This window comes from Microcaecilia unicolor, chromosome 13 (assembly GCF_901765095.1).
Source record: "Microcaecilia unicolor chromosome 13, aMicUni1.1, whole genome shotgun sequence".
Classification (NCBI taxonomy): domain Eukaryota; kingdom Metazoa; phylum Chordata; class Amphibia; order Gymnophiona; family Siphonopidae; genus Microcaecilia; species Microcaecilia unicolor.
Genome location: NC_044043.1, coordinates 67371775 through 67398540, shown reverse-complemented (window position 1 = coordinate 67398540; position 26766 = coordinate 67371775). Strand labels below are relative to the sequence as shown.

The 26766-nt window shown below is 43.3% G+C and overlaps 1 protein-coding gene across 3 annotated transcripts in view; it reads right to left on the bottom strand.

Annotated features, from left to right (window-relative positions):
- The window catches only part of RERE (arginine-glutamic acid dipeptide repeats), a 569568-nt gene that overhangs the window by 225430 nt on the left and 317372 nt on the right, over positions 1-26766 (bottom strand). For all 3 annotated transcript variants that reach the window (XM_030186180.1, XM_030186182.1, XM_030186181.1), the window contains exon 4: positions 3972-4077. In XM_030186180.1, coding sequence (XP_030042040.1) covers positions 3972-4077 — 106 coding nt within the window. The remainder of the gene's footprint in view (positions 1-3971; positions 4078-26766) is intronic.

Sequence of the window (26766 nt, the reverse complement as noted above, 5' to 3'; positions counted from 1 at the left end):
AGAGATCCCATGTGCCTATCCAAACACCTTCTTAAATTCAGACATAGTCCTTGCTAGGTTCCACAATACTTGCTTCATCAGTTGCAAATTATGCATTTTAGCATTCTCAAGTAAATCATGCTTTAGATTCACTAGCTTCTTCTCTTTGTTGCTTGATGACATTATTAACAATATTGAAGAGTGCGTCTTTCATTTAATAAGAAACACCTATGATCTTTTGATACTACTTCTAGATTAGCGGCAGTCACTATTGAAGCCCATAGAACAACCTGGCTAAGGGCTTTGAGCCACTGTGAGGATTTACACAATTGTCTAATAGATGCAACTTGCCTAGGTGACAATTTATTTGGTGATAAAAGTAAAGGATGAGGTTTCTCAAATAAAAGATGATTGTTCTACCATCAAGGAATTATCCACTCCATACTCTGACAACTCATCATCTAACAGAACAACCAACTTTTTCATGTTGTTCTTATACTTATCGGCCTTACAATCAGGCTTATTACAAATCTAGAAATCAACCTTATGCTCACCAACCACAGTCTAGGTCTACTCCTCGGTTCCAGGCCTAGAGAAAGGATGACACAGCCTTGCAAAGTCTAATCCCAGTTTTTGACACTTAAACAATGGGAGGTTGTCTTCGCTTCTGTTGAGACACATGACAAGCAATCACTTCGGACTCATGGATACTCAAAATAATAAATCAGGACGATAGAATAAGATAAGGCTTCTCCTTTTGAGCCGCTTCGGCGAGCATCGGAGAAAGATTTGACACTAAAGGCCGTTTTTCTTGTGGCCATTACTTCGGCGAGACGGGTGTCAGAGCTCCAGGCGCTGTCCTGTAGAGACCCATTTCTGCAATTCTCAGAGTCCGGGGTCACAGTTCGGGCCATGCCTTCTTTCATGCCTAAGGTGGTTTCAGCTTTTCACCTAAACCAGCCTATTTTCTTGCCCTCCTTTGATAAGGAGGAGTTTACAGAATCTTTTGGGCAATTGCACCTGTTGGATGTGCGCAGGACTCTGCTGCAGTATCTGCGAGTTACTATCTCTTTCAGGATCTATGATCATCTGTTTGTTTTGCTATCAGGTCCTCGCAGAGGGTCTCCAGCGTCTAAAGCCACTATTGCCCGCTGGCTCAAAGAAACTATCTTTTCAGCTTATCTGCTTGCCGGCCAGTCTCCGCCTGTAGCCTTTAAGGCGCATTCTACCAGAGTGATTTCTTCCTCTTCGGCTGAAACTGGAGCACTCTCTCATCAAGAGATATGCAGTGCAGCAACATGGGCTTCTAAGCTCTCTTTTGTCTGACATTAAAGGCTGAATGTGGCTGCTACGAGGGATGCGCGTTTTGGAGCACAAGTGCTAGCGCGTGGTGTGACCTGTTCCCACCCTATATAGGGATTGCTTTGTTACATCCCATACGTAATAGCTTCATCTGCTTGATGACAAGGAAGGGAAAATTAGGTTCTTACCTTGGTAATTTTCTTTCCTTTAGTCATAGTAGATGAAGCCATGAGCCCTCCCTGTATGATTGTCTGTATGCTGTGAATCTGTTTCAGGTTTTGTTCTTGTTTCCTGAATTTCCTTCCTTGGGAGAAAGTTGGAAAACAGTCTTCAGGATTCATGTTCACTTATAGGAGGATGTCCATTCCCTCCAGTTTATGTTTTGGAGGATGAGTTTATTCCCTCCAGGAGGTTGCGTGTATCCCCTCCAGTTATACAATAAGGAGGACGAGTTTATTCCCTCCAGGAGGATGTGTTCATTCCCTCCTTTTGAGTTCATGCCCTTGTTAAGGGGCCATTGTTCGCTGTGAGGAAAGTTCATGTTATTCCTATTGCAGTTTGCCATACTGCTTTGGAAACTTCAAATACTGAAGAGGCAGTGGAGCTGGCTGGCCATGAGGCACTGTGAAAAGTTGAGTGCTCTCTATCTCCCCCTGCTGGTTGATGGACACAACTCTTTGTCACCGCAGTGACTAGGGCATCTACTTTAGGCATTGCAAAGCGAGCCAAATGCTCCTCACGCAGAGGGTATAATTGCCCCATAGCCCTGGAAACTTTCAAAGGCTTTTCAGCATGTATGCTTTATGCAATAACAACACAAAATCAGGGGAGAAAAACTCGCCCTGGGCACCCAGATCCTGTCTGGGGCTAGCCGCTCCCTTTTATTTGGCTTCGTGCCAAAAACGTCCCGATCGCGGGCCCTCCCCGGAGGAGTCAGAAAACACTCTTACCTCACTGGACCGAGTATACAAGCTCCGGTCATGCTGTAGAAACTAAAGAAAACCTCTTGCTTTTTTTTTTTTTTACGCTGTGAGGAAAGCAGAGAAAACAGCAAAAGAGGCAATCAAATCAACTCCAGAGGTACAGAACAGTGGGAAAGGCGAACCAATGTGCCAGCATCCACCAAGTATAGAGTGGGAAAGAGCAGGGAAAAGTGAAACTAATGTGCTCACATCCACTGGGGGGATGGGTAAGGCAGGGAAAGGGCTAACCTATGTGCCTTTATAGTGAAGCTGCTATAGCCTCTAACACCCCGGCTAACAACTGGCAAGCCAGGAGCCACCCCCAGGCAGATTTTTTAAGGAGCTTGATCAAGCTGCAACCACCCTGTTTGGGGAGATAGAGAATACTGAAGAGGCAGTGGAGCTATCTGACCATGTGGCACTGTGAAATTTGAGTGCTCTCTATCTCCCCCTGCTGGTTGATGGACACAACCCAAACGTAATGGCTTCATCTGCTTGATGACAAGGAAAATTTAATTTGACATCTGAAATTACTGCCCTCTCAGGTTCATCACTCTCACCTAAAATCCAACATCCTCAAACAAATTCAAGCATTGTTACACGCTTATACCATAGAACAGGTCAATCCTCAACATCAGATTCAGGGATTTTATTCCTGCTATTTTCTAATCCCCAAGAAACAGGGAGCATTGAGACCCATACTAGATCTCCATCAGCTCAACTTTACATCAAAAATGAAATATTCAGAATGCTTTGCACAGATCAGCTAGCTGGTGTCATTAGACCTCAAGGATGCTTGTACACACATACCTGTTCACAGAGACCACTGGAAGTATTCCAGGTTTGTAGTTCAGACTCATCATTACCAGTACAAAGTTCTACCTTATGAACCCTTGGCAGCTCCCAGAGTCTTCACGAAATGCCAGCATCTTTCAGGGAATCAGCATCATTGCCTTTCTCTACTCAGACAATTAGATTATTTCTACACCGTCGAAAGAACAAGCCATGCTATCTCTCACAAAGACCAAGCATACTCTGTTCTCTCAGGGTTTCATATTAAACCTAAAAAAATCCCACTTCATCCCAACACAGACTGTTCACTTCATTGGAACTCTTCTGGATACAGTGCAAAGCAGACTGAAAACCTCTGAGAAGCAGAGACTGCAAAAGAAGTAGTCCGAGACAGGGTTTCCACGCTGTCAGTTTTTTTTATAAGATCAGCTACCTCTTCTAACTTATCCCCAAAAAGATTATCTCCATGGCAGGGGATGTCCATCTACTTTTCCTGAACAGCTGGTTCTAGGTCTGAAAAGTTTGACTAAACGCAACCTCTCTGCTCCGTGGAAAAACAACTGCTGGTCCTGTGTGCTGGGTGAGAAAGGCATTTGAACATGCATGGTAGATGTTGCCACAGGCTTCTTAAAGATACAGAATGCTGGGTATCATCCATTCCTTGATGTGAGAAACAATGTCTTGCTTGTCCTCAGAGAAAAATAATTCCTTCCAGGCCCCATGAAAAGGATTGAGAACTCCCAGTATCAACTCCTCTCAATAATAACTTATTGCCCACCATCATGTTACCAAGTCATTCAATAGAAATTCAGAATGGTTAATGAAAGGCGTGCTATAACAATTTATATGTGGTATTGAATCTTTCTACTCATGGCTCCAGGGCTGGGGAGAAAACATGATGCTAACATAGCAAGCTAGGAACTACCCAAGACTCACCGTTCTCATTGTGCCTGTCCTGCACCAAATGCTGATAGACAGAATCCGGAACCTCAGATTGACGGTAATACCACTTTACATTCATCAACAAATGGTCTCGTTTACTCTGAAAAAGAGAGAGAGAGAGAGAGAAAGAGAGAGAGAGAGAGAAAGAAAGAGAATTTGGATAAATTGTACAAACGCCTGTTCCCTTGGGGCAATTCCAGACATTTGTAAGATACTTCATCAGAAACTAATGGGAAACTGAGGGGTCTATGGGAACATCCCCCACTGTTCTCATTATCAGAAACACATATACAACTGCTGAACTATTAGCAATAACTTCATTTCTGCTCCTATGCTGTGGGTGGTTAGGTCAAGATCAAACAACACTATAAATATAGACAGGTCTCTAAATAGGAGGGCAGTGGGCTTCTGGATACATTATTGCCTACCTGCCAAGAGGAGGAATTTATTTACTTCCTTCTGTACCACCAGCTAAGCTCCATTAAGAAGTGCTTCCATGATTCCCCCCCCCCCCCTTTCCTCCCAGGATTCTTTCTGCCGCTCCTTCTCCTTAGTCCCAGTATTCTCCTCAGTCCCAGCATTAAGAACATCCATACAAAAATATCTGAGACAAGTTGGAATACAAGCACAAATCCACATTACACTCATATCAAGTCCACACATCCACTCATTTTTTTTAACTCAAGATGCGCTTGGTTCAGACGGTTTAATGTATGGTTTATTATTAATTTGATATCCTGCACTTCCTGGATAAATATAACACAGTGGTAAAAACTAAAAGAAAGAAATGGCAAGTAAAAATTTCCTGTTCTGTCATGTTGCTGTCAGTTTAACAAGCAATGCCCTACATTCAGTTGGGTTAGGCTGCCCAAGTCTTCTGAATGGGGCCCATCACAAAGGGTGAACAAGCAGGATGAGTGCCTCGCATGCCCAGCTTCCTTTTTGAATCTCTTTGCCTATAAGCCTGAAAGGGAAGGGAGGGCACCAGAAGTAAACCTTGCCCTGAGCACCATTTTGTCTAGTGACTGCTCTGCTTCTGAACACTGCATCCACCATCAATATGTTTATAAACAGCTGGAGAATCTGAAGATGGACAAAGTTATGGGGCCGGATGGGATACATCCCAGGATACTGAGAGAGCTCAGAGAGATCCTGACAGGACCTCTTAAAGATTTATTTAATAGATCTTTAGAGATGGGAGAGGTTCCACGAGATTGGAAACGAGCGGATGCGGTCCCTCTTCACAAAAGTGGAGACAGGGAAGAAGTGGGGAAACCACAAGTCTCATGTCGGTGGTAGGAAAAATAATGGAATAGTTGCTGAAAAAAAGGATAGTTAACTTTCTAGAAACCAAAGGGTTACAAGACCTGAGGCAACATGGCTTTGCCAAACGAAACTAATTGACTTCTTTGACTGAGTGACCAAAGAATTGGATGAAGGACATGCGATAGATTTAATCTACTTGGATTTCAGCAAAGCCTTTGATACGGTCCCCCACAGAAGACTCGTGAATAAGCTGAAAGGGCTGAACTTAGGACCAGAAGTGGTGAACTCAATAGGGAACTGGTTGACTGACAGGTGGCAGAGGGTGATGGTAAACGGAACCCACTTGGAGGAAAGGAAGGTGAGCAGTGCAGTTCCTCAGGGATCGGTGCTGGGGCCTATTCAGTTTAATATATGTGAGAGATATTGCTGAAGGACTACATAAGTACATAAGTAATGCCATACTGGGAAAGACCAAGGGTCCATCGAGCCCAGCATCCTGTCCACGACAGCGGCCAATCCAGGCCAAGGGCACCTGGCAAGCTTCCCAAACGTACAAACATTCTATACAATCAAGCCATTGTGACATCACTAATGAGGTTGGCTCTTATTGGTGGAATGAGCCACTATGACATCACAATAGGTTAAATCACTGCTCTATGTAATAAAAGTGAGCCAAGTAGAGGACATAAGTACATAAGTAATGCCATACTGGGAAAGACCAAGGGTCCATCGAGCCCAGCATCCTGTCATGACAGCGGCCAATCCAGGCCAAGGGCACCTGGCAAGCTTCCCAAACGTACAAACATTCTATACATGTTATTCCTGGAATTGTGGATTTTTCCCAAGTCCATTTAGTAGCGGTTTATGGACTTGTCCTTTAGGAAACCGTCCAACCCCTTTTTAAACTCTGCTAAGCTAACCGCCTTCACCACTTTCTCTGGCAACGAATTCCAGAGTTTAATTACGCGTTGGGTGAAGAAAACTTTTCTCCGATTTGTTTTAAATTTACTACACTGTAGTTTCATTGCATGCCCACTAGTCCTAGTATTTTTGGAAGGCGTGAACAGACGCTTCACATCCACCTGTTCCACTCCACTCATTATTTTATATACCTCTATCATGTCTCCCCTCAGCCGTCTCTTCTCCAAGCTGAATAGCCCTAGCCTCCTTAATCTTTCTTCATAGGGAAGTCGTCCCATCCCCGCTATCATTTTAGTCGCCCTTTGCTGCACCTTTTCCAATTCTACTATATCTTTCTTGAGATGCGGCGACCAGAATTGAACACAATACTCAAGGTGCGGTCACACCATGGAGCGATACAACGGCATTATAACATCCTCACATCTGTTTTCCATACCTTTCCTAATAATACCCAACATTCTATTCGCTTTCCTAGCCGCAGCAGCACACTGAGCAGAAGGTTTCAGTATATTATCGACGACGACACCCAGATCCTTTTCTTGGTCCGTAACTCCTAACGTGGAACCTTGCATGACGTAGCTATAATTCGGGTTCTTTTTTCCCACATGCATCACCTTGCACTTGCTCACAATAAACGTCATCTGCCATTTAGCCGCCCAGTCTCCCAGTCTCATAAGGTCCTCTTGTAAATTTTCACAATCCTGTCGTGATTTAACAACTTTGAATAACTTTGTGTCATCAGCAAATTTAATTACCTCGCTAGTTACTCCCATCTCTAAATCATTTATAAATATATTAAAAAGCAGCGGTCCTAGCACAGACCCCTGAGGAACCCCACTAATTACCCTTCTCCATTGTGAATACTGCCCATTTAACCCCACTCTCTGTTTCCTATCCTTCAACCAGTTTTTAATCCACAATAGGACATTTTCTCCTATCCCATGACCCTCCAATTTTCTCTGTAGCCTTTCATGAGGTACCTTGTCAAACGCCTTTTGAAAATCCAGATACACAATATCAACCGGTTCCCCTTTGTCCACATATTTGTTTACTCCTTCAAAGAATTGAAGTAAATTGGTCAGGCAAGATTTCCCCACACAAAAGCCGTGCTGACTTGGTCTCAGTAATCCATGTCCTCGGATGTGCTCTGTAATTTTGTTTTTAATAATAGCCTCTACCATTTTCCCCGGCACTGACATCAGACTCACCAGTCTATAATTTCCCGGATCTTCCCTGGAGCCTTTTTAAAAATCGGAAGGAAAGGTTTGCCTTTTTGCGGATGACATGAAGATAGCCAATAGAGTCAATACCCTGGAGTGAGTAGAAACGATGAGAAGGGATCTCCAAAAGTTAGAATGGTCGAGGGTCTGGCAGTTAAAATGTAGTAACTCTGTAGACGAATACTGGGTTAACACCTTGGACTGCTGCCAGTAAGAACTACACCTCCCATATGTGGATCATCACAGCGCCTTAAGATAAGTGTCATTACTTCTAACATCTTTTTTTCTCGCAAAATATTCACATATAAGTTATGATGCTATAGAGATGGAAGAGGTTGGATAATGGTGCTATGATGGGGGAATAGTGTCATTACAGCTACTTGAGACCTCGACCTGTGTAATGCGCTATAAAAACTGAGCACCTTATACACTCATTTATAACATTTTTTTTAGATGTTTAGTTTGACTGATTACTGATATTTTTCTATCTTGGTTCTATTTTTCATTTTTGTTTTTCAATTCATTGTGGTTTCTGGACTACGTTTAGTTAAAATTTAATGCCAAGTGCAGAAATCCAAAAGAGAGATAGCAAATAGGAGGGGAGAGTTTAATAAGCTTGACTCAGGAGAGAAACTTTGGGTGTTGGTGTCGGAGGATATGAAGGTGAAGAAACAATGTGACAACGCGACAGCCGTAGCCAGAAGGATGCTAAGCTGCATAGAGAGGGGTATAACCAGCAGAAGAAAGGAGGTGTTGATGTCCCTCTATAAGTCATTGGTGAGGCCCCACTTAGAGTGTTGTGTTCAGTTTTGGAAGCCGTATCTTGCTAAAGATGTAAAAAGACTGGAAGCAGTGCGAAGAAAAGCTACAAAAATGGTATGGGATTTGCGTTGCCAACCGTACGAGGAAAGACTTGCTGACCTGAACATGTACAACTTGGTGGAAAGGAGAAACAGGGGTGACATGATCCAGACATTTAAATATTTGAAAGATATTAATCCGCAAACGAACCTTTTCTGGAGACAGGAAAGTGGTAGAACTAGAGGACATGAATTGGGGTTGAAGAGGAGAAAACTAAGGAGTAATGTCAGGAAGTATTTTTTCACGGAAAGGGTGGTAGATATGTGGAATGCCTCCCACGAGAGGTGGTGGAGATGAAAACGGTAATGGAATTTAAACGTGTAGGATAAACACAAAGGAATCCTGTTTAGAAAGAATGGATCTATGGAATCTTAGCGGAGATTGGGTGGCGACACTGGTAATTGAGAAGCAAAACCAGTGCTGGGCAGACTTCCACGGTCTACGCCCTGATTCGTAACTGAATAGATAGGGATTGGATGGAGTGTAAATTTCAAGGGCCTTTGACATTAGCTTCAGAACTTTTAGTACAAGAACAAGAACAGTGCTGGGCAGACTTTTACGGTCTGTGCCCTGAGAAAGGCAAGGACAAATCAAACCCGGGTATACATATAAAGTATCACATACCACGTAAAATGAGTTTATCTTGTTGGGCAGACTGGATGGACCGTTCAGGTCTTTATCTGCCGTCATTTATTATGTTACTATGTAATATGATCACAATTAAACAGGTACTCTCTGCTTGAGAAGCTAATGCAGCTTTTGTTGAAAGAGCACCTACAAAGCAAATTCATCTTTTCCACTATATGAAGCTGGGCAGATTCTCTATCCATAAACAAAAGCTTCAGTCTTAACATCTGATTTTATGCAAATACCATTCTTTCCTAAAATCTTCTATCAGAAACACATATACAAGTTTCTCTTTTTCTGATACCAAAGCCCTTTCTTGAAGTCCTAACAGAACTTGAGCAAATTCACACTCAATGAACTGCACATCCAATTTTCTCTCTACAAAAATCTTCCTCTCCTGAAATAGTCACTAGGGTCAGACACATACTGATTTGGACAACTGAACCAGTTGTATTTTCTTGTTTGGGTCTGGAGTACAGCATATACCATTCACTGAACAGCATGTGGGGGAAGCTGAGGAATATGAAGGTAACTGGGTTCAATACAGGCTGCGGCTCCCCAGAAACCAGCTATCCATATCACTATGTTACACTATGACAAAATCAATGACTGCTTTATGGAGCGGCTGGTACAGGAGCCAACCAAGAGGAAGAAAAATTCTAGACCTAGTCCTTAGTGGAGCGCATGATCTTAATAACAGTGATCATAAAAACTTAGAGGAGCATCTACGAAGATCAAAAATTTACATCAGGCGTGGATGCTGTTCAAAAACACCATCCTGGAAACCCTGGCCTAATATATTCCGTGTATTAAAAAAGGAGGAATGAAGACCAAACAGCCAACATGGTTAAAAAGTGAGGTGAAGGAAGCTATTAGAGCTAAAAGAAAATCCTTCAGAAAATGGAAGAAGGAACCAACTGAAAATAATACGAAACAGCATAAGGAATGTCAAGTCAAATGCAAAGCGCTAATAAAGAAGGCAAAGAGGAACTTTGAAAAAGAGATTGAATTGGAGGCAAAAACACATAGTAAAAACTTTCTTTTAGGTGTATTAAAAACACAAAGCCGGCAAAAGAATGGGTTGGACCGCTAGATCGCCGAGGGGTTCCATGGATGCTGCTCTCTCTAAGAAAAGCAATGCATTTTAATAACTGTGATAAGGCACTACACACTTGAGTGGTCAAGTTGCACTGGTTCATGTATATCTCTGGTAGTTACATGAGTGGCTCCCTTGGACCCACTCCTAAGGTCTATTTGATCTGAAAGCAAAATTTGCCGCTATTTATTTATTTGCATTTGATTATCTGATCTTTCAAGAAAGTCCAGAGCATGTTATGATGGTAGGAAAAAAGAAACAAAGCCAAAAACAAAAAACTACATTGTAAACCACTTCACAGCCTTTTTTGGGAGAGGCAGTAGAGAAAATTGACAAATAGAAAAAAATTTTGTATCTTGCTCGGGCATCACCTCAAATAGTTAACAGTTCTGTCTTAGGTACTGCAAACAGGAGGCCTTTCCAGGTTAGATGACAGTTTCTCCATTTTCCCTCCCTCGACTTCCCACTAGATAGAATCAAGGTAGTGAGGATTCTGGAAAACAGCAACTAAGAGGCCTAGGCCCAGATGCACAAAATCTAAGGAGCCAGCAATGTGGTTTTTATACCAGTTCTAGCTGGTTTAGCGAGCAAGGAGTAAAACGAGACATGCACAAAGGGGTTCTCCGAGCTCTTTTCCAATCACGGTAGCAGCTAACGAAAATGGAATGCAAATCTATGCAAAGCCATTATAATGAGCTAATTACTATACAAATGTGCATGCAAACCGATGCACAGACATTTTCAGACCTGATGCACAGAAGCAGTCCCTACCTTTACCGTTGACTTTTTAAAGGGTGGTCACCAGTTGCCGGAATGACAGCTGAAAGTAGAGTCAGAGCTGATATTGAAGGCTTTGATGAAGTAGTAGGCATAATCGCAGGCAAAGAAAGATAAGTACAAGAGCTTCTAAAACACAGTGGAAGGAAGTATCACAGCCTTGAGAGAGAACTTTTTTTTTTTTTTTTAAAGAAACCATCCTTTCCTGACTTCTGCCCTAGTTGCCTGAAGCAGAGATCACAAGAACTGCTGGTAATTAGGGGAGAAGGCAAGGGAGCATCAGATTTCTAAACAGCCTGTGGAAACCCAAACCAAGCTCAACAGAAAAATCTGCTCCTTCTCTGGTGTAGTAGTCAGTCCATTCCTGCTGCAGGCAGCTGACGGTAAGATCCAGATTCCAGCAGAAAAAAAAAAAGGCTACAAACTTTTCTATCATACATGCAGCTTGTCTTAGCGATGGGCTGCTCTATGCAAGCTCAGCTGTCCGACTGGATTCCCCAATATCACATGCAAATGAGCTGGGTCGCAAAAGCAACAGCTCATTTGCATACGATTCTCTTTGTGAATCCCTCTGTATTCCTAAATCGGTAATGTTTACCGATTTGGAAATACAGAGGGATTCTTAACGGGGACCTTTGTGCATCTGGACCCTAATCATTTTTTTTCTTATGGGTGAAGAAGCCGAAGCCTTTGTCACTCAAAAAAAAATAGAATTTTTTTTTTTTGCTTTTGTATTGCAATGCTCATGGAATCAATCCATATTAAAGACGGACCTAAATTCTCTGCTATCATTCCCAACCAGTGGCGTAGCCACAGGTGGGCCTGGGTGGACCGGGGCCCACCCAATTAAGGCTCAGGCCCACCCAACAGTAGCACACATTTAGCGGTAGCTGGTGGGAATCCCAAGCTCCGCCAGCTGAAGACTATTCTCCACGATACTGGCACCTGTGCACGCTCAGTTTTCAGCGCATGCCTGCTGCAGACTACTAAGGTGGAAAGAAGCGTTTTCCCACCAGCTGAGATTTTTTTTGGTGGTGGGTGAAGGGGAGAACACTTGATGCCCACCCACTTCTTGCCTAGGCCCACCCAAAATCTGTTGTCTGGCTACGCCCCTGTTCCCAACATCCCTACAATCTCAAAACTCCTGCCTTCTCACATCCTAGGGTTTCACCTCACTTCAAGATTAGGCATAGTGATGCAGCAGCAGACTTTGAAAAGAAGATTTCTTGGAGGCAAAAACACAGAATACAATTTTGTTAGGTATATTAGAAGCAAAAAGCTGGCAAAAAAATCAGTTGAACTGCTAGATGACTGAGGGGTAAAAGGGGCAGTCAGGGAGGACACATTCATAGTAAAGAGACTAAATAAATTCTTTGCTTTGGTCTTCACTGAGGAAGATGTGGGAGAGGTACTAGTTCCAGAAATGGTATTTAATGGTAATGAGTAGGAGAAAATTAAACAGATCTCTGTAAAGCTGGAAGATGTAATGGAACAATTTGACAAACTAAAGAGTAGCAAATCATCTGGTCTGGATAGTATATATCCCAGAGCACTGATAAAACTAAAAATTGAACTTGCGCACTATTATTAGTAGCATGTAATTTATGTTTAAAATCAAGCGTGGTACTGGAAGATTGGAGGGTGGCCAATGTAATGCAACTATTGAGGAAATTAGAATGGCACGGGATAGGAGGCAGTTGTGGATGAAGAACTGGTTAAAAGATAAACAACAGAGAGTAGAGTTAAATGACCAATATTCTCAACGGAGAAGGGTGGGGTTCCCTAGAGATCTATGCTGGAACTGTAAATTTATAATCCACTTTACCCATCAAGCTCAAGGCAGAGAATAATCATTCTAAAAAATACAATCAAATACAAAGATCTTAAGATTTCTGCATAATCATATGTTGTACAATCAATTCAGCTTATAACAATACAAGAAACAAAATTCAGTTCTCAAGGACAAAATCAGCATCCAAAATATTTTTTAAAAAGCCAAGTTTTCAATGATTGTCAAATCTCATATAGTCTGTTGTCAATCTAATTCCAAGAGGTAAAGAATTCCAAAGTTCAACTCCGCTTCCAAGTATAGCCGTATTAAAATTAGATTTATTATTTATAATCCACCCTTATCCAGAGTGAAGAACAAGTAAAACATACATCATCATAAATACAAACCACAGCCTTCACAAAAAGTAGAACTGCGGGCACTAAATGTCTTTTTCAAACGACATACCGACCGAGCAGGGATTAATCACTCTAATATCATTTAACAATCTAAGAACCCTCTTTGGTTAACACAATCAGGCAAAATCTTGTAGATAAGTAAGGGCCAAAGAATTCTGACGATCAGAGTTAAAGAGTTGGAGTTTGACCCTGGCTTTACAAGGTAGCCACAATGTAAATTTTTTTTAAACGGGGTAGTTTCGCCGCTACATTTTTCACAATCTGTATCTCTCTAAATTCTTCTCTGGAAAACCCAGACAATATTACAATAGTCTAAAACTGTTATTACCATTGCCTGCACAATAATCTGAAAATATTTAGATTCCAAAAAATATTTAGCATGACAAAGCATCTTCAGTTATAAAAAAACACATTTACAAACTACATTATTTATTTGTTTTAACATTGTCAAACCTGAATTTATCCAAACCCCTAATAACCCGGTTTCCTTGTTGAGGGACATCCCAACTCCTGCTAACTTAGGGGTCCTTTTTTACAAAGTTGCGGTAAAACGTGGCCTGCGGTAGTGTGGGAACGCCTTTTTGCCGCACACTGGGCCACTTTTTACTGTGGCTGGGAAAAGGCCATTTTTAATGGGCCAGGAAACAGGTGTGCGCAAAGTTAAAACTAGCATGTGCCTATTTACAGCCTGAGCCCTTATCGCCAGACATTGACCTAGCGGTAAGGGCTCACACACTACCCACATGGTAACCATGCAGTGCATGGCAATGTGGCCGCGCTGCCAATTACTGCTGGGAATGCCCCCACGGTAGAAAATAGAAAAATATTTTCTACCACAGGATTCAGCGCAAGCCAAACTCAAAATTACCGCCGGGCACATGTGCTACCCCAGCAATAGTGACGATTTGGAGCATGCTACCCACGCATTAGCTCTGCTGCGGCTTTGTAAAAAGGCCTCTATGGGAGTAATCTCAGTATATTTTGTGAAGCATTCGCTACCCACAATATATTTGTCTTATCCAGATTTATTTTCAAATCCAAGGAGCAAAACCAAGTGAAAAGAACATCAAAAACTTCTTTCATAATAGATTAAACTGCTGTTAGATTATTCCAAGAGAGTCACATGATCTTCGTAAGAGAAGTATCTAATTCCAATAGGTTCTAAAACCTTTCCCATGTCACTAAGATAGAAATTAAAAAAGTATGGGGGAACTGGCAAACCCTGTGGGACCAAAGATCATGAATATGAAAGATGCTTCTGCCAAAGCACCTGAATACTACTACTACTAAGCATTTCTATAGCGCTACTAGGGTTACGCAGCGCTGTACAAGTTAAAACATGGGGAAGGTCAGTCCCTGCTCAAGAGAGCTTACAATCTATCTCTGTTTCAAAAATCAGGTGAACCATGTCAAAACACCTCCAGCAATGCCCACCTCAGAGAGCACTACCAGCAGAATACCATGGTTCACCAGATCCAACGCAGCAGATAAATCCAGCTGCATCACAAAAACCTGATATTCCTTATCCAGGGAAAGAAAGGTCTGAAAGAAGGCCTGCCATCACTGTTTCAGTACTAAAAGGACGGAATCCCAACTGCACAGGATGTTCCAAGTAAATTTAAAATTGTGCAGCTACTACTGCCTTCATGATTTTTATTAAAGTAGGGATATTTGCTACATGTTGATAGTTACTGTAAAGGGTTTTACCAAGACTCTCTCCCTTCAATAATGGTGTCAATACAATTCCTCCTATCACTTTTGGAAAATGACCTGCCGTAGCATAGTTTCTATTATCATCATTATATATGGAAAACACTACTGCAGGTATAGATTGTAACAAATCAGCTCTATAAGCATCTAAAATGCATGATCCTTTTGAAAATTTAGTCAGTATTGACTTAAATCCAGAAGGGTCCATCTCAATAAAGGAAGTCTAAATACGATCTGTAGGACGGTTCCCTTTTGACTTGAATCAACTATCCCCTCAACTGATGATAATTTGGGAATAGCTTCCAATAATTTTACTACCTTAGACTGAAAGTACCTGGCAAATGCATCTGAAGTTAATGTAACCTCAACTGCCAATTGAGGAAGTTTCATCCATGATTTATGGAATAATTAGCAAGTGAGATGATTGAATAACTTTGTGTCTGCAAATTAAAAGTCATTAAATCACAAGAGGATTGTGAAAAATTGCAAGAGGACCTTTTGAGAATAGGAGACTGGGCATCCAAATGGCAGATGACATTTAATGAGAGCACGTACAAAGTGATGTATGTAGAGAAGAGGAACCCAAACTATTGCTACATGATGGAAGGTTCCACATTAGAAGTCATCGCCCAAGGAAAGGATTTAGGTATCATTGTTACGTTGAAACCCTTTATTCAGTGTGCAGTGGCTGATAAGAGCAAACAGAATGCTAGGTAATATTAAGAAAGGAATGGAGAACATAATTTATTTCAGAGATTTATGTCCTGCTTTAAAATCAAAGCTGGTACAGTAAAAAAAAAAAAAAAAAAAAACATTCACAGTATCAAAATGTACAACAAACACTAACAAGTATATAAAACTAGTAAAAAAAGGCCCGTTTCTGTATGAAATGAAACAGGCGCTAGCAAGGTTCCCCCCTCCCCCCTCCCTCAGTCTCTCCCTGTGTCCCCTCCGAGTTGCATGCAGTCCTTCCTCCCCTCTGTTTGTAGACAGGAGTGGACATAAGACTATGTAGTGCAATGTAAGCAAGGAAGGCAATCTGGTTAATCTCTGTTTTCCTTGGCCCGTGCAGCCGTCATCGCCATACACTCAAAAGAAAGCAAACCTGTGAGGTGCTGCATCCACGTTGTCGTTGAGGTGTTGGTGGGACAGCGAGTGGCGATGACCATCGGGGAGGAGGGTGGGTGAGGGAGGGCTCAGGGCTGGGGGGGGGGGGGGTAAGCAAGGAACGCAATTTGGTTAATCTCTGTTTCCCTTGGCCCGTGCAGCCGTCATTGGATACGCTGCAAAGAAAGCAAACCTGTGAGGTGTGGAGGGGGACTGTGGGTGGGGGGAGGGGGTGCAGCGGCGACTCAGGAGAGGGGAGGGAGAGAGCAGCGGGTCCAGTAGCGACGGGGAGGTTGCGGAGAGAGAGGGTGTTTCTCATGCACGTCGTCGTGACTCTCTGTTTGCCCATGAGTGTAAGTCCCTCCCTCGCACCCTCCAACGTTGAGTCTGTCTGTCTGGCTGCCTGCCTCCCTCCCGAAGTGGTTTTGTCCTTTTTTTTTGTTACATTTGTACCCCGCGCTTTCCCACTCATGGCAGGCTCAATGAGACTTACATGGGGCAATGGAGGGTTAAGTGACTTGCCCAGAGTCACAAGGAGCTGCCTGTGCCTGAAGTGGGAATCGAACTCAGTTCCTCAGTTCCCCAGGACCAAAGTCCACCACCCTAACCACTAGGCCACTCCTCCACTCCTGGTTTTGTACGCTCGTTTTGGGCGCCATTTTGGTTTCGTCAGCGCACTGGCAGCTGATTGTCAGGCAGGGGGAGGAGTAGGGAAACACACTCTGCGTGTTTCCCTACTCCTCCCTTTCCGTTGCGTTCCTTTCATTCAGCGATCAGTTCACTGTAATTGTTCCGCCCTCGACGTCATCATGTTTGACGTGAGGGCGTGGCAGAGAGACATGGTTAGTGGGGTGGCTTCACCACCATGAACTAACGAACCCTTCAGGGAGTGACTGAGTGACTTCAGAACGTTGTCTTCAGAACGTTAAGGGTGAGTTTTATTATAGTAGATCATAATTCTAAATAATCATTAACGTTAATAGGAAAGACTGTCAAGGAAATAGACCCACTTTATCCATCAGTAAATGCTTTTTCAAAATAAAAAGTTTTCAACAATTTCTTAAATTGTTGATAATCAGTACAGAGTCTTAAATAACCCGGAAGATGGTTCCACAAATTCCACCCCCCCCCCCCCATTGAAAAAGTACGATTCTGTTTTTCTGCTAAACAATATACAGACACCTTATGGTAATTGCATTTCAAAAAAACAAACAAAAAAAAAGATATAGCTGAATTAGAAAAGAGTGGAGTTGAATGGGTAGATGTGAAGCGTCTGTTCAAGCTTTCCAAAAATACTAGGTCTAGGGGGCATGCGATGAAGCTTCAATGTAGTAAATTTAAAATGAATCTGAGAAAATTTTTCTTCACTCAACGTGTAATTAAACTTTGGAATTCGTTGCCAGAGAATGTGGTAAAGGCGGTTAGTTTAGCGGAGTTTAAAAAAGGTTTGAACGGCTTCCTAAAGGAAAAGTCCATAGTCCGTTATTAAATGGACTTGGAGAAAATCCACTATTTCTGGGATAAGCAACTATTTCTGGGATAAGCAGTATAAAATGTTTTGTACATTTTTGGGATCTTGCCAGGTATTTGTGACCTGGATTGGCCATTGTTGGAAACAGGATGCTGGGCTCGATGGACCTTTGGTCTTTCCCAGTATGGCAATACTTATGTACTTATGATATGGAGAAGGATGGCAAAAATGATAAAGGGAATGGAATTACTTCCCTATGAGGAAAGGTTAAAGAGACTGGGGCTCTGTAGCTTGGAGAAGAGAAAGATGAAGGGAGATATGATAGAGATCCATAAAATACTGAATGGATCACTAGTTTACCCTTTCCAAAAATACAAGGACTAAGGGGCACGCAATGAAGCCACTATGTAGTAAATTTGAAACAAATTGGAGAAAACATTTCTTCACTTAACATGTAATTAAACTCTGGACAAGTTCCTAAAAGAAAAGTTCATAAGTCAATATTAAGATTGAGAAAATCTATTGCTTATTCCTGGGATAAGCAGCATATAAAGTGTTTTTTACTGGATTGGTCACTGTTGGAAACAAGATACTGGGCTTGATGCACTTTCAGTCTGTCCCAGTATGGTAATGCTTATGTTCTTTTGTACTTGTTTTCCAGTCTTCTAATTTCATTTCCATGAAGGAACAAAGAGCTTGCTTGAGAAATTCAGACTTTGGCAATTACTCATTCTTTGCTTTGGATGCATTCCTCATTCCTGCCCTAATAAGACCCAGCTATCACTGCCTGCTACTTCAGGTGTTGCATGATCATGGCAATCCCAGGGATTAAAGAAACTGCAGTCAGACTTTGGACAAGAATTACACAACTCCCTGCCAAGCTCTGGTGCAATCACGACAAGTTTGACGCCTGATTATCATCAATTGTATAAGCATACTAGATATATGCAGTGCTGTACAGACACACATAATGGGCAATTTGTATTCACTGGAACTTACAAGCTAGTCAAGACAGGGCAAATAATGAAAAACATGAAACTTTAATCAGTTCCTGGATGGTACGTTACAAATTAAAATTGAACACCGATAAAACCACATTTGTACTCCTTGATAACTATCCTGATCCACTATTAGACCACATTATTTTAAATGCACTATTCCCCAGAAATTAAAATCTTAGACCAAACGCCAACTCACTCTTTAGAATCACAACTTAAAGCCCTAACTAAAAATGCATTTTTTCTTCTAAGGAATCTAAGATGCATAAGAAAGCTTTTTCAGTTTTAGCAGTTTAGGTTAATACTGCAGCAGGCATTGCTTCTAGCTAAAGTGGACTATTGTAATCTGATATTGTAATTTTGATAATTTGGGTGACTCTAAACAAATAACTCATAAATTACAATCTATAGAAAAATACAGCTGTCAGATTTTATTTTGTCTTTGCAGAAGATAGAATTTTTCTCTGTTTTGTTGAGCTTCATTGGTTGCAAATAGAGACGAGGATTTTTATTTAAATTTGCCTGTCTATTATACAAGATTTTAAGGGGTGAATGTCCTGTTTATATAATAGACTATTTGGAATTTATAACTAACTAGTAAAAAAGGCCCGTTTCTGAAACCAATGAAACGGGCGCTAGCATGTGGTTTTTGTGTGTGTGTGTATGTGTCACAGAGTTATTTTGTGTGTGTGTGTGTGTGAGGGTGCGGTGTGTGTGCAGGTTGTTGATGTGTGTCTTTTTTTGTTTTGTTTTTTGCTTGGGTGTTAGGGGATGAGCTGTGCTGTGCTGTGCTGGCAAAGTGGGTTGGATTGGTGTGTGGCTTTGAGGGTGTGTTTCTGTTGTATTGTGTGTGTGTGGTTTTGTCTGTCAAGGAGGTTTGTGGAGGGGGGTCTTTCTGTTGGTGAAATGTAAATGTGGTTGTAGGGGGGTCAGCCTTTGTTGAGTGTTTTTTTTTCCATGTTTTTTTTTTTGTGTGTTGTGCTGAGGCAGCAGTGTTGTTTTAGATGGGCGGAAGGTAGAGGAGCACGTTCTTTGTCTGTCGGTATTTTTTGGCCGTTTCAGGGCTGCTGTAGGGGAATGCTGGAAGAGAAATGTGCTGTTGGAAGCAGCGCCATCTTTTTCCATTGGGCTGGGGTTCTGGGCATCCTGGAGGTGGGTGACGGCTTGCCTGAGGACGGGGATGGTTGTTTTAAGTTGGCGGAAGGGAGAAGAGCACGGTCTCGGGCCGTCGGGGGGTGATCCGGTATGTTTGGTCCATTTCAGGCCGGCTGCAGGGAAATGCTGGAACATTTATGCGCTGCAGGAATCAGTGCCGTCTTTTTCCGGGTGCTCGGGGAATCCCCGAGGTGGGAGACAGCTTGCCTGAGGCTGGGGATGGTTGGGCACGTCCTTGGCCGCTTCGGCAAAAGGGGAAGAGGAAGGGGGTGGGGAGTTACCTGCAGCCGCCTGAGAAACCATGTATTCTTTGTTTGTTTTGTATTATTAGTTTGCATTTCTGTTGAAGAAAGAGTGGATGCCTTTCGAATGATGGAGGTGGTGCGTCGGTATGCGGTTGTTTCGTTAGTTTGACAGCCAGTCTCCAGCGATTCCTAGGCAGGGAAGGAATACTCCTCCCCCTTCCTTGGTCGCTGTTTGCTGCTGGCTGGGTCGCGGGTAATCCTTCCAGCTGGGCCGCAGCTTGTCCTGTTTGCCCACGTCCCAGATGGTGACGGGCACGTTGTTTTCCAGCTCCTCTGACTCCATGTCAAGCGATCCCAAATATAGTCTGTGCTATAGGCCCTCTGGCACTCTTCAGTACTTGCATTAGGCATTTAAAAATTTCTCCCCCCCTCCCCCGGTCTACTTTTGCACATACCCACAGCAGGAATATTCTTCTCTTGTTCCAGCGGTGGTTCTGTGCTCTCCGTGCTGCACAGATAATGAGCCATTCTGCTAGGGAATGCTCCTCCCTTATTGTCACGTAGTTTCCTCTGATTGGTCCGTCTTACGTTGCCTAGTGTTGCCTGGGAACGGTGTTGTGATGGTCCTTTGTGTTTCTGAATGTTGAGGGTGTTTTTTCTGATTGGTCCGTCATGCGAAGGCGGGGTAGAGAGACATGGTCAGTGTTGTGGCTTCACCACCATGAATCCATGAACCCTTCAGTGAGTGACTGAGTGTCTTCAGAACGTTGAGGGTGAGTTTTATTATAGTAGATAATAAGGAAAGATGATCCTGTTCTAATTTGTTTTTTGCCCTTCAATCAATTAGAGGAGTAAAGAGATTCAGACTACATGACAGTTTGTTTGCAGTACAAGCTCCTAGGGTCTGGAAGAGTCTTCTCTTTCATATTAACGTTCAGGTTGATTTCTTCAGATTCGAGAAGAATTGGAAAACTATGCTTAATTAATTAATTCTTGGTGATGTAATTCTGGAAATCTTTTTTAGTAAGTGAGGACGATGTTAATACATAGTAGACTTTTAATCTGTTAATTTCCCAAGAAATTGTCTAGGTGTCCTATTGATGGTAAACCGCTCTGAACTTAGAGGGTAGATGCAGTATAGAAATCTGTTATAATGTAATGACAGCAAGGTCACCTATGATTAAGGTTTAATGTAGATGGTGACCACTGCAGCTCTTCAAGCTTCAACACACTGTGGGAACCACTAGTGTCTGTGTGCAGAATAGAGACCTGAAAGCCAAAAATCCCACTAACAAGTAATATACAAGGCGTGAATGAGGGATCTTGGGAGGAAAGATGCAATACAGAGCTATTTCTAAGGAGACTGACATTAAGCTGTTGCTTCTCTGTATGGTAGAGACTGGCAGAAAGACTGGTTGAGATGTAATCAAACACTATTCTAGGACACCCAAATCCTAACAGAGGTTTGTACAACTCTCATAAGGAGAAATTCAACTGAAACACACATTCATCTGGATGCCAATCAGCCAAGAAAATTAATTTGCTCATTTACTCATGACAGTAAGCCAGAATTTCTTGACCTGGACATACTGGATGGGTCCATTTGTCTAACTGCTGTCATTTATTATGTCACTATTTTCCCCTCATCTCTAACAGTGTGGTATTTCAACTTTTCCTAGCACCATTGCTGCAAGTTGTTCAGCAGTTTGCAGTGTGTGCTTATGTGTACACAGACAATATTATACTGATGGAGTTTTGCTCCATCACCCCCGCAATGCAGGATTATTTGAAGGTGCAAAATCAGCTGATATTAAATGCTGGTAAGACCACAGCATGCTGGCTGGCAGGACATTTGTCATATCCAACCGTCATTTTTGCACAGTAAGGTACAACTTTCGGACTCATTTAGGTATTTGGGGGTATGGCTGGATTCTGGGTTGAAGTTTGAAAAGCAGATCTCTCATGTGGTTCATGCGGGGTTTGCTGCTTTAAGTTTGTCGAGGGCATTGTACCCTTTTTATTGAGGAGTTGGTGCTTCATTTGTTTTTACATTCGTTGTTGATGTCCAGGTTGGACTACGGTAACATGCTTTATATGGGATTGCCTCATAGCTTGCTTAAGCAGCTGAGTAAAGTTCAGAATGCTGGGATTTGGTTATTAGGAGGATTGTCTAACAGACCATGTGACCCCCCCCCCCCCCCCTTTATAGTAAATATCAGCTTCCCATGGCGTATCAGCATAGGTATAAAATACTGAAAATGGTACATTGGGTGTTAGTTACTGGAAGGCCTGGATATCTGGTGGATCTGTTACAGTAATCAAAAACAGCGAAGATGTTTTTGATTATTGTTGTTTTTTGCGAAGACTGGTTTCTTCTGTATTTTTGATGGATCTGTTACAGTGTCACATTCCTGCTAGCGCATTAAATTCACAGGATAAAGCATTAAAAAAATTTCCTTCTTCCTCAGCTCACTTAACCATAAATAGGGAAGGTGTTTTTTTTTTTTTGGTATACTCCGTATTTGTGGTCAGATACCATTGGGGTTACATGAAGAAGGATCTTATCAATTACTTAAAATTAAGCTGAAATCTATTTTGGGGGAAAATTTTGAGTAGCTGACTTTGCAGTGTCCCAGGCGGATAATCTGCAGAGAGTGACACTTGAACGTTTGTTTGGCTGATGAGCATTCTTGGATGAATTGCTTTCTAACTGGAATTTTTAATTTGTTGTAAACCACTCTGACTTGTTCGCAAATACTATTAAACAATGGATGAACTATGAACAATTAAAATATGATCAGCAAGAGAATCTCTTCATAAAGATGGTTAGTAAATGCCAAAGAAAGATAAGACTGAGGTATGAGGACCTAAATAAAGACAGGAACAGCCTCAGCTTCATGCAATGTTCTCCTCAAACAAAAAGCTCTTGAGCTCCCATCACAGAGTAAAACTTTCCCAATTCCTTCCACTGCTCCAAGACCCAAAAAGAAACTAGACAAAAGGCAGCAGAGAAAAATTATTTCACAGTGAGAAAGGTTACAGGGTTAGGTTATTCACTCTAACATAAATCTTTTCTTGGATGTTTCACATTTGCCAAAACAATCTCACTACCCTTCTACTAAGATCTTGGCCTCTAAATTTAGTAGGCACACAGGTGTGGACTGAACAAGTGCAATACCTGGAATGCCCAGCTGGTGGGAGCATTGTGCCAGGAAAACCTAGGGCTGATAACCAGTCCCCTACACATAATCTTTGTAGCATTACTAAAAACTAACAAAACCACAACAAAACATGTTTTAACTTTACAATGGAATGTGGTCTTCATGAGAAATTTAGAGCAGTAATGGATCATCATTTGAAGATGGAAAGATTTCAACACCATTAAAAATAAAGTCAGCATGAATGGTGGAAAAATACCACTTTACAAACAAATGCAATCAGGTCTGCACACAGAGTACAAGTGGTTCTTGCTGCCAAAACAGAATTCCAAACCTTTCCCCAATACAGGCTCCAGGCCGAGAGCTCTGTTTTAGTAACCATCTGCAGCTTACAGAAGGAGGCCATATAGCCATCAGAATTAAAAATTAAAAAAAATAATAATTTAAAAAAATCACCGGAATAAGCCATGGAAGAAGTTGTGTCCTACTCTTGCCAGGAGAGGTCACTCTGCACCTCTTGGCTTTGATCAGACACACTGTAGCCTTTGACCTGTGGGTATCTGGAGCACACACCTAAGTGTAGAAATGCAGTACTCTATACACTGACCTAGGAAAAGACATTCCCACAGATTAAGCTAGAAAGCTGTAAGTGGTACCCCCAAAGAGAAGAGAAGGGGCAACCAGAGGTCAAGCAGAATCTATAAACCTGAAAAAAAAGAAAGCAAACCAGGCAGAGACGGGATGTTCCCTGTAGCCCTTATCTACCACAAGATCTTCTATTACAGGCCACTGTTTAGGAGGAACAGCTGTGCTATCTTAGCAAGGTTACAATTCCACTTTCAGGCATTCCTTCATTTCTTTTTACAACATTACTGTAAACATTTACAGAAAAGAATCTAAACTGTGCAGCACAGACTCTCTTGTACGCTTCCAATTGCATACAAAAAGCACAAACACCCATAACATTAAAAAGATTATGAAAAGGTTTCATTCCTGCTATTTGTAAGTGAGAGAGGCCATAACTATTACCCACGTACACCAAAGGCCACAAGCTTTTACATGCTGAATATCTTGAAAACACAACTCCATGATGAGATCATGTCACAGGATTCAGGATGCAGACTTAAGCAGGCAAAGGATCAAAAGTATACCTTTCGTTCAAGGGCAGGTCCACAAAATACTGTGTACAAAGCAGGGTTACATGTAAGGGCTGAGGATCATTTCAGAACCAACACAAACACCATTGATTTATGGAAAGCGAATGCTACATACCTGTAGAAGGTATTCTCCGAGGACAGCAGGCTGATTGTTCTCACTGATGGGTGACGTCCACGGCAGCCCCTCCAATCGGAAACTTCACTAGCAAAGTCCTTTGCTAGCCCTCGCGCGCCCGCGCGCACCGCGCATGCGCGGCCATCTTCCCGCCCGAAACCGGCTCGAGCCGGCCAGTCCAGTATGTAGCAAGACAATACACTTCAAGGGAAGACACAACTCCAAAGGGGAGGCGGGCGGGTTTGTGAGAACAATCAGCCTGCTGTCCTCGGAGAATACCTTCTACAGGTATGTAGCATTCGCTTTCTCCGAGGACAAGCAGGCTGCTTGTTCTCACTGATGGGGTATCCCTAGCCCCCAGGCTCACTCAAAACAACAACATTGGTCAATTGGGCCTCGCAACGGCGAGGACATAACTGAGATTGACCTAAAAAATTTACCAACTAACTGAGAGTGTAGCCTGGAACAGAACAAACAGGGCCCTCGGGGGGTGGAGTTGGATCCTAAAGCCCAAACAGGTTCTGAAGAACTGACTGCCCGAACCGACTGTCACGTCGGGTATCCTGCTGCAGGCAGTAATGAGATGTGAATGTGTGGACAGATGACCACGTCGCAGCTTTGCAAATTTCCTCCATGGTGGCTGACTTCAAGTGGGCTACCGACGCTGCCATGGCTCTAACATTATGAGCCGTGACATGACCCTCAAGAGCCAGCCCAGCCTGGGCGTAAGTGAAGGAAATGCAATCTGCTAGCCAATTGGATATGGTGCGTTTCCCTACAGCCACTCCCCTCTTGTTGGGATCAAAAGAAACAAACAATTGGGCGGACTGTCTGTGGGGCTGTGTCCGCTCCAGATAGAAGGCCAATGCTCTCTTGCAGTCCAATGTGTGCAGCTGACGTTCAGCAGGGCAGGAATGAGGACGGGGAAAGAATGTTGGCAAGACAATTGACTGGTTCAGATGGAACTCCGACACAACCTTTGGCAGAAACTTAGGGTGAGTGCGGAGGACTACTCTGTTGTGATGAAATTTGGTGTAAGGGGCCTGGGCTACCAGGGCCTGAAGCTCACTGACTCTACGAGCCGAGGTAACTGCCACCAAGAAAATGACCTTCCAGGTCAAGTACTTCGGATGGCAGGAATTCAGTGGCTCGAAAGGAGGTTTCATCAGCTGGGAGAGAACGACATTGAGATCCCATGACACTGTAGGAGGCTTGACAGGGGGCTTTGACAAAAGCAAACCTCTCATGAAGCGAACAACTAAAGGCTGTCCTGAGATCGGCTTACCTTCCACTTGGTAATGGTATGCACTGATTGCACTAAGGTGAACCCTTACGGAGTTGGTCTTCAGACCAGACTCAGACAAGTGGAGAAGGTATTCAAGCAGGGTCTGTGTAGGACAAGAGCGAGGATCTAGGGCCTTGCTGTCACACCAGACGGCAAACCTCCTCCAATGAAAGAAGTAACTTCTCTTAGTGGAGTCTTTCCTGGAAGCAAGCAAGATGCGGGAGACACCCTCTGGCAGACCCAAAGAGGCAAAGTCTACGCCCTCAACATCCAGGCCGTGAGAGCCAGGGACTGGAGGTTGGGATGCAGAAGAGCCCCTTCGTCCTGCGTGATGAGGGTCGGAAAACACTCCAATCTCCACGGTTCTTCGGAGGATAACTCCAGAAGAAGAGGGAACCAGATCTGACGCGGCCAAAAGGGAGCAATCAGAATCATGGTGCCTCGGTCTTGCTTGAGTTTCAACAAAGTCTTCCCCACCAGAGGAATGGGAGGATAAGCATACAGCAGACCTTCCCCCCAATCCAGGAGGAAGGCATCCGACGCCAGTCTGCCGTGGGCCTGAAGCCTGGAACAGAACTGAGGGACCTTGTGGTTCACTTGAGATGCGAAGAGATCCACCAGGGGGGTGCCCCACGCCTGGAAGATCTGTCGCACCACACGGGAATTGAGCGACCACTCGTGAGGTTGCATAATCCTGCTCAACCTGTCGGCCAGACTGTTGTTTACGCCTGCCAGATATGTGGCTTGGAGCACCATGCCTTGACGGCGAGCCCAGAGCCACATGCTGACGGCTTCCTGACACAGGGGGCGAGATCCGGTGCCCCCCTGCTTGTTGACATAGTACATGGCAACCTGATTGTCTGTCTGAATTTGGATAATTTGATGGGACAGCCGATCTCTGAAAGCCTTCAGAGCGTTCCAGATCGCTCGCAACTCCAGAAGATTGATCTGTAGATCGCTTTCTTGGAGGGACCACCTTCCTTGGGTGTGAAGCCCATCGACATGAGCTCCCCATCCCAGGAGAGACGCATCCGTGGTCAGCACTTTTTGAGGCTGAGGAATTTGGAAGGGACGTCCCAGAGTCAAATTGGAGCAAATCGTCCACCAATACAGGGATTCGAGAAAACTCGTGGACAGGTGGATCACGTCCTCTAGACCCCCGGCGGCCTGATACCACTGGGAGGCTAGGGTCCATTGAGCAGATCTCATGTGAAGGCGGGCCATGGGAGTCACATGAACTGTGGAAGCCATGTGGCCCAGCAATCTCAACATCTGCCGAGCTGTGATCTGCTGGGACGCTCGCACCCGCGAGACGAGGGACAACAAGTTGTTGGCCCTCGCCTCTGGGAGATAGGCGCGAGCCGTCCGAGAATCCAGCAGGGCTCCGATGAATTCGAGTTTCTGCACTGGGAGAAGATGGGACTTTGGGTAAT